This window comes from Salvelinus fontinalis, chromosome 13 (genome assembly GCF_029448725.1).
Source record: "Salvelinus fontinalis isolate EN_2023a chromosome 13, ASM2944872v1, whole genome shotgun sequence".
NCBI lineage: Eukaryota > Metazoa > Chordata > Actinopteri > Salmoniformes > Salmonidae > Salvelinus > Salvelinus fontinalis.
Window position 1 is genome coordinate 54,561,255 of NC_074677.1, and position 8,453 is coordinate 54,569,707.

At 44.2% G+C, this 8,453-nt stretch overlaps 2 protein-coding genes across 3 annotated transcripts in view; one reads left to right on the top strand and one right to left on the bottom strand.

Annotated features, from left to right (window-relative positions):
• Nucleotides 1-3,646, top strand: part of LOC129869054 (pecanex-like protein 3) — a 28,584-nt gene extending 24,938 nt beyond the window's left edge. For both annotated transcript variants that reach the window (XM_055943525.1, XM_055943526.1), the window contains one exon: nt 259-3,646. In XM_055943525.1, the coding sequence (XP_055799500.1) occupies nt 259-417 (159 nt within the window). In that variant the 3' untranslated portion in view covers nt 418-3,646. The remainder of the gene's footprint in view (nt 1-258) is intronic.
• A 128-nt stretch (nt 3,647-3,774) lies between these two features.
• zgc:165604 (uncharacterized protein LOC792578 homolog) lies at nt 3,775-6,549 on the bottom strand. Its single transcript, XM_055943527.1, has 6 exons — nt 6,426-6,549; nt 5,440-5,594; nt 5,135-5,333; nt 4,807-4,962; nt 4,397-4,519; nt 3,775-4,212 (listed from the first exon to the last, which is right to left on the bottom strand). The coding sequence occupies exons 1-6, from the start codon at nt 6,487-6,489 to the stop codon at nt 4,016-4,018; spliced, it is 894 nt and encodes a 297-aa protein (XP_055799502.1). The 5' UTR covers nt 6,490-6,549; the 3' UTR covers nt 3,775-4,015.
• Between the last annotated feature and the right edge of the window lie 1,904 nt (nt 6,550-8,453).

Consider the following 8,453-nt stretch of genomic DNA (forward strand, 5'->3'; position numbering starts at 1 on the left):
GATTTTTATATGCACATTTTTGTGGAACAGTTTAATTTTATTTATATTGGTCTTTGTATCTCAAAATCATTTTCATGTGGATAATCAGAATTCTAAAAGTAATTTATATTTATATTGCCAACTATGTAAAATAGCCTACATAAAGCCAACAAATAAAATCATTGCAGCCTGCAGGTAGAAAATATCCTAATAAAATAAATATCCTGATGGTAATTCGTTGCAGTGAGGCTTTTTACATCTTGTCACTCTGTGTTCCAGTCTACTCCACCTGCAGCTCCGCCTGAGGCCAGCCCAACCCAAGACCCACTGGGCGTTACCCAGTCCGCTGAGACCACGACCCTCACTGCAGGGGAGCCCCACAGCCCCGCCCCCCGGGAGGAGTCCACAGAGCTGCCTTTACTTGAGCATCTGGACTGAGTCTGCACTGGAGAACACATGAGAACCCCTGCAGCCAAAGCACACCACCACCATGGCCAGTTCTAGAGCGGGCCTAACCGGCTCAAACTGGACTCATTCCAGCTTCCCGGAGTCATTCCAAAGAGAACTGGACTCTGAGGTTCGCTACATCTCTGGCAGATCACAACCTCTCAACATGTTCATTTGTAAATGTTTTCCAGCCTTTGCAATACTGGATGGATCTGGGAGGTCTAAGTACATTCATCTGCTCCTCATCGAACCACCGTAAGGATGCATGTAAAAACAAAATGTATGCACCGACCCCCCCCCCCCCCCCTTTTCCAAAAAAACAAACATTCGCCGTGTCCCCTCCTAGGACTTGAAACAGGAGCTCTCGCCCGATACACCCTCAGAGTTTCTGTGGACAACCTTTTGGCCATGGCTATGGTAACTCTAGCAGGCCAAAAAGCCAGTGCAATTGTAAGGGATGTTGTGTAATGTTTAGTTAGTTTTTTGAAATTCTATATAGGGGAAGGGGGAAAAACCCCTCGTTTCTCCTCTCCTTCACCTGAGATCCACCAGCAGCAGCAACAGCATAACGAATCCAAAAAGGGAATGCCAATATCCTGTTGCTGTATGTACAGGTGAAGCCAGAGTTACTACCATAACAAGCCTTGTTCTTTATCCCCACTCCCCATTCCTGCTCCAACCTGCTGCTTCACTGTAGAAAGAATTCACTGTGGGGAAATCCACTGTGAAACTGCATGGGTCACATCATATGACCAGTCAATATCAACACCCCACCTCCCCCAGCAGACCACCCACATTCCAACAGCCCCTCCCTGTAGAAACACCCTCATGCTCATTCAGGTGTTTCTGACGCATCAACAATCTCAAGCGTTCTGTCAAGGAGCTTGTTTCAGGGATAAGACTCCCGCCTACTCCCACCTTTTCCAACATGTGGTGCTTTTTCCCGGCAGAGTTTACAATCCAGTCCGGCCTGGACACGAGCTCTGAATTTGGGGAGGTCTAGGGAGATGTGACTCTGGACAGAGATGGTGCCCATTGTACAGGACGGGAGGAGATTGTTCAGACCACACGATTCTAAACTGGGATTGTTCTTTCTAAAGCCTTTTAGATTTCTGTTTCCTATTTTCGGGGTGAGTGGAATGTCTTTTTTTTTTTTTTTTTTACTTTACTTGAAGAATCACAACCTCCTCGGTGGCTTTAGGCTAGCCCGCGGAGTTGCCCTAGTGACCGACCACTCTCGGCCCTGACCTGATCCAATCAGCTGTGGACTCTAGACGGTGGGAAGGGCTCTGACAGAGGCCCTTCTGCTTTCCTTGCCTCCAGCTACAGTGCCAGCTCCTCTTACTAGTAAACTACTGCTACTGCACCTCCTGCTACCACTACTATACCTACAACTGCTGTTTGTGCTACACTTACCTCCAGCGTTTTAGTTGGAAACAAACAAAGTTGAATAAATATTCAAAACAAAGATGGCATATTTATTATTGACAACGTCTGGAAGACTGTTAAAAGGGTTTGTCTATTTGACATGCTGGCGTGATAGAAGCATGGCGATCGAAATGGGCTCTTGTTAATCGTCACCTTTGCCCCGCGTGTTTTGGCGTCGTCGTTGTACACTTTCACCAATGGTTCTCCTCTCTTTATTTGCTGTGTAATGTAACTGGAAGTATTCCCGAGGAGTCACTTTAAGATGTTTACTTTGCCAAGTGCTTGACGCACTTCTGACTAGAGACCCGCTCCCATGATCTCTCTAACCAGAGCACATATCAGACAAGCTGGCCGTCTCCCACTGTTCTGTTCTGTCCCGAGAGTTAGAGCCTTACAGCACTACAGTAATCCATGTGCCAGTACCTTGGTCTGTCGTGGCATGTATTTATATCAATGGTAGAGCTATCTGGAATAACCTTTTGTACCATAGTGTAAAGCTGGTCCTAGAAGACTGCCTTGTATGCTCGTTTTCGCCCCTAGCCATCTTAGGTCTCACTTTAGTTAGCGGACTGAACTGTCTACTAAAATTTCTCTGGGAATCTGTTCTTACGGGGTAAGAACTAATTGGTGGAAAATGCCATTCTCCTTGGTAACGAATAGGAATGATCTGCTATCTACTCATCGTACTGTGTCTAAAAGGGAAGAGTTCTCAAGCGCTAGGTTAGATGGTATCTAGATAAGTTGGACTGGGTAATTATGCAGTAGCAGAGTAATTTAGTCTGAATCTTGGGAGTCTGGGCCTCATGGTTGAATTTATGGGTCACTACTCAAAGTGCCAGTCAATGTGATGTCCCCACTACAGAAACAGCAGTGGTTTGAAGTGGGTTACTGCCACTTCGTTCTTCTTTCATTCTGCTTGAGCTACAGGTCTCTTTAATTTTCTAAAACCATCCTTTTGGTTTCATCATCTAGAAAAACATTTTGAGGACTTGGGACAAGCACTGGGCTGATGTAAATCGAGTCTTTTTGTTTGTCAGATCATTGAATCTTAACTCCATGGCTGTCATGGTTATTGTTGAGGAGGAGCAGACGGGAGCTGGCGCCTACCAGATGTTAAAACCCAGTATCTAGCTAATTGATCGGCCCTTGTTAACGCGTGTCCTCCCTAGGCTCGGGAAAAGCCGAGCCATTTGTAATCGGGGGTCCTTTTTTTGTTTTTCTTTCCCCTTATTCTCAGTGTAATATCCAAAGCAACAGGGAGTACTTTTATTACTGGGAGAAAGGAAAGCACAAGTTACTGGACAGAACTGGGTGTCTATAATAAAAGGGATTCCTTGATCTCTGCCATTTATGTACAGCATGTTTTGTATATAAATATATATATTTAAAAAATATATATACATAAATCTATTTTATTATTATTGGATTTCTGGTTCTTTTTCATGGAAGACACTATGTTGAGTCTTCGGGGAGGTTCTCTCTTGTGTTTTCCCCTCAGAAGAGAGATCCGTCTCCTGAGGAAGGACGTTCTTCACATTGAATCATGCAGTTTGGGAAGAATCGATTAATACTTCTTTTGCACAAATGTTGTATAATAGTACACCATCCCATATGTTTTTTATTGTAATTATTTTAGTTATTGGGGGGGGGGATGTTTTATTTAAAAACTGTATGCCGATATATTCAAAGTTCTGTACAGTTTTCTGTGACCCCCCCCCCCCCCCCCTCTATTTAAATTAAAGCTTTTTGTGTCATCATTTGCTAATTAAATGCTATGAGTGCTTTCATTTGACCTTTCCCCTGTCTTCTTTTCTCTATCAGCCTTTGTCGGACAATGTTATCATCATTTGAATATTGATTCAGAACAGCAGAACACCTGTCTTGAACAGAAACCCGAGCACATTCCAGTCAAACATTTTATTAGCAACAAATGTTACAGTTTATCAAGTATTCTATGTGGGAAATATTTCAATAGTGGGAACCAATGTCTATCTGCAGGGCACGGTGAGGTAACTCTCTTCATTCCCCAATGGAATGCACGCTCATTCCTAACACATTTTATGAAACAAATGTTCAATTGAATGAGTTGTACAGTGTGAGTTGAATCTTTTTTTGTTGTTGTAGAATGCATCCGGGCGTTTGTCTTCCTTGGATCGAGGGATCAAACAAAGGAGCGTTTGATCAGAGAGGGAGTGTACCTTATCTCGTTATAACACTCCTCTTCCTTCCCCTCCGTCCACTTCCTCTTCTGGCCAGAGCGATGGAGCCACACTACTAGCACCAGCAGGGACAGCAGCACCAGGGCCATGGACAGGGTCAACAACACCCCCTGGAGGATCCCCGGGGAGCTGGCTGGAGCTGCCGAGAGGGAGCGCGGTACTCAGATTCTAAACACACAGCACTTCCAACGCAGTTAAAGTAACTCTGACCCGTTTCATCAACGTTTCAAAACCCTTATGAATGTGTATGATATGACTGACAAGTATTGGGGGGGTAAGAGTGAGGGAGAACTGAAGACCATGTGGACCAGGGAGGGACTCACGGCTGTAGATGGACAGGTTGACGTAACAGTTCTGGGTCCCCAGGAGGTTGGTGACGGAGCAGCGGTACAGCCCAGAGTTCTGGGACGAGATGTTGACTATCTGGACAGAGCCTGATAAGTCCCCTGACATGGAGAACAACAGAAGTTACAGGACACAAACATTAGTTTGCATTTTACAACTATACTGTTTTTAGTCCTGAAATAGAATTAAACCCATCGCAATGGTGTGAATGACACACTTTTTCTAATTGCTGTGCCGTAGCTGAAACGATCGTCCACCAGACGGCTCTCTATGTGGTAGCAATTAAGCCTGGGAACGAGGTTACCCTTAGACAAGCTCCACCGCACCTGCAGCATGTTGTTAATGTCTCTTGGGCTCTAGTCATGGGTTAGTTAAAGGCTGCTCTTACCGTCCATGTTGATGGGTAGTGAGATTTTCTCTGGTTCCAATTTATCCCACCGCATCTCGGGAGTGGGCACACCCTCAGCCACCATGCAGGACAGGGCAACGCTCCCCCCCGTATCAGTGACCCCATCCCACAGGCACAGGGGCAGCGAGGGGGGTGCTGAAAGAACAACACATATCGGGTACAGATTGTCAAAGTAACTCAGAACTCAATGTACAGCAGGCTGACTCGATGTTAAATCACACACCGAGTGAGATACGGTTATCGTTGAGAATTGCATTCAGGTAGTAATACGACATGGTTATAGTGACTTGGTATGTGAACCACCTACCCAGGACGTTAAAGGCCAGTTCCCCTATACCAGGGTCTCCAGTCTCTGGGGGGTTGCTCACCATGCAGCGGTAGGTGCCAGCGTCTGAGATGCGTGTGTTGTTGAGGATGATGTCAGCACTCCAGGGGATGCCTAGGAAACCCACCCTGCCTGTCAGGGAGGGGTTCTCGATCACCTGGCCATGATCAAACACTATCACCTGAGGGACGGGGACAGACAAATCGCCATACTGAGACCTTTCTGACGTGCCAAGCAGTATGTTTCAACACCATCACCGTATCTACTAATGGGGATACAAACTAGACCTGTGTGGGGAAGTCTGGGTCAGAGAAGGGTGCCAGGGTCCAGATGATGTTGAGTCTGGACAGGGGACTCATGGTGAAGAAGGAGCAGGGCAGGGTCACCGAATCCCCCTGAACCACCTCCAGATTGGAGTGTCTCATGGTTACCCTCACTGCACCTGCACAGGGGATGGAGCATAGGGCAACACCTATCAATGGGCAAGGCAGGCACATTCCACTATTCAAATTCCTCTCACATATAAGAGGTATCCTATGGTGAATACAAGGTAATACAGCAGCATGAACGGCACACATTAGTACTTATTGGGTTTGGTGGTGTAGCAATGAAATAAGAACAAACTAATGACACAACAAATACCATTCCTTGTGTTTCTATCAAAAATGGTTTGTCCCATGCATGCTCCTGACCCTGGCCTGGGCCTCCCTCCCTCCCTCCCCTGCTCTCATTACTGTAATAATGCGTCCTTCCACACTACTGAGGCATCCCCGGGCCCTTTGTATGTGTGTGGGAAACTAGCATGGACATTGGGAACTAATTACAGCTGACAGCTCAGGCCAAGCAGCCAAACATGGCTCATCACTGAGAGGCAGAGAGAGAACAATAGAGACATATTCTCTATTCAGTGAAAACCCCTATTGATATTTTTTTATATATATATACATTTAGATTTGTCTCAGCCATATCAAATACCTCCCATCTTCAAAGGCAGGCTATATCTTCTATTTCAGTTTTTTTATATAACCAAGAGTTCGTTCTTGTCAATTAGATACCATACGTTTTTGGGGGGAAAACACAATTATTACCATGATGTAATCATAATAAAACGTTTAAAATCCGTAGTTTCAAATGATAATGGATCATCTCCACAGCAAAATCATATGCTGCTGAGATGATAGCATACACTGCAATCTTTTTGGCAGACAGGCTACTGGTAAACAAAGAAATCCCCCTATAATGAGGTATATTATCTATATTTTACTCAACTCACCATACTCCAGAAGGGTAGACAGCAGACACACAGCCTGGAGCAGCCACCCTCCAGCGCAGCCCATATCTAAGAAGAAGAAATGTTGCCTACTCTCTGTCCATCACATAACAGCAGTGTCAGTAGCCCACCCTTCTGCTCATTTCAAATGCGGAGGCATTGACTGGGCAAACATAATTAATCTATTGAGCGAACCCCCCCCCCCCCCCCCCCCCCCCCTCGCTCGCTCTCTTTCTCTCACACACACACATACACAACAGAAATGTGTCTAAACACATATTTACAACCACAATTCCTTAGGCTACCATTTTCAGTCGAGAGAAGTAGTACATATGCCATTTAGCAGATACTTTTATCAAAAGCAACTTCGTCATGGGCATACATTTTACATTTGGGTGGCCCTGGGAATTGAAGCCACAAGCCTAGCAATGCTAACATCATGCTCTTCCAACCGAGTCACACAGAACCGCAAGGACGTAGAAGACCAAATACATGTTTTGCCTTCAGAAAGTATTCACACCCGTTGACTTTTTCCACATTTTGTGTGTTACAGCCTGAATTTAACAATGATCAAATTGCGATTTATTTTGTCTCTTGACTACACACAATACCCACCAATGTCAGAGGAATTCCATTTTTTTTTAATGACAAATTAATTAAAAAGAAATGTTTTGACTGAGTAAAATGTTACTTAGAAAGCTTTGAGCTTTGTAAACAAAAATGGAGTAATGAAGTGATCTATGGGACTTTAATGAGGACCAGCACATTTTGAGACAGGATGCAGTGATCCTGTTTGCAACAAGGCACTAAAGTAGTACAACGTGTTATGTTTGGAGCAAATCCAATACAACACATTACTGAGTACCACTTTCCATAGTTTCAAGCATTATGGTGGCTGCATCATGTAATAGGTATGCTTGTTAAGGACTGGGGAGTTTTTCAGGATAAAAAATAAACAGAATGGAGCTAAGCACAGGCAAAATCCTAGAGGAAAACCTTGTTCAGTCTGCCTTCCACCAGAAACTGGGAGATTAATTCAACTTTCAGCAGGTCAAATCTATACCGGAGTCGCTTACCAAGACGACAGCGAGTTACAATTTTGACTTTAATCCGCTTGAAAATCGATGGCAATACTTGAAAATGGTTGGTATCAATGATCAAACACCAATTTGACAGAGCTCGAAGAATAATGGGCAAGACAGAAAAACGTACAGCTGTAATAGCTGCCAAAGGTGATTTTAACATGTATTGACTCAGAGGTGTGAACAGTTATGTACATGAGATGTTCAATCAAAAAATATATAAAACATGGTTTCACTTTGTCATTATGGGGTATCGTGTATGGGGTATGGGTGAGATTTTTTTTTAAACATTTTGAAGTCAGGCTGTAACACAACGAAATGTGGAATAAGTCAAGGGGTGTGAATACTTTCTGAAGGCACTGTAACATAAGCAGATAAGAGGGGCAGAGGACATCAATTGAAATTTGGTGCAAATTGGAAAAAGTCCAATGCTTTCACCATTGACTGGATATGGAGACGTTCGCGGATATTTTCAATTTTACTGTAGAATGCTCTTGTCGAGTGGTACAAATGATGTGATAGCTAAAAATCAATTAAATAGTGTGTCCCTTGTGACATAACGAGTTCTTTAACAACAGGCGGTGTTCCGTGTGTTCTATTTCTCAGAATACTTGTTCCAAACGGGAGAATGGGATCATACGAAGTGGCCTCTGTTTTGTGAATATAATTTAGTAAAATAATGTGGGGCGCACATCGAAATTCGGTCATGTTAAATGGTTGTATAAATTCGCCAGTTAACCAGAAGTGGAATCAATGCGCAGGGCCTCAAAATGTAAAGCCTAACACATCGCATTTTGTGACTTTGAAGACCCGCAGCTTTGTTGATTGGAGCTGTCTGAAGGTAGGCCGATTGGGCAGTTGGAGCGCAGTGCCCACCACCAACTGTCGTCTTCGTTTAACTAATTGGCATAAATGGCAGGTCCACATTAATGTAATGAATAACCACCCC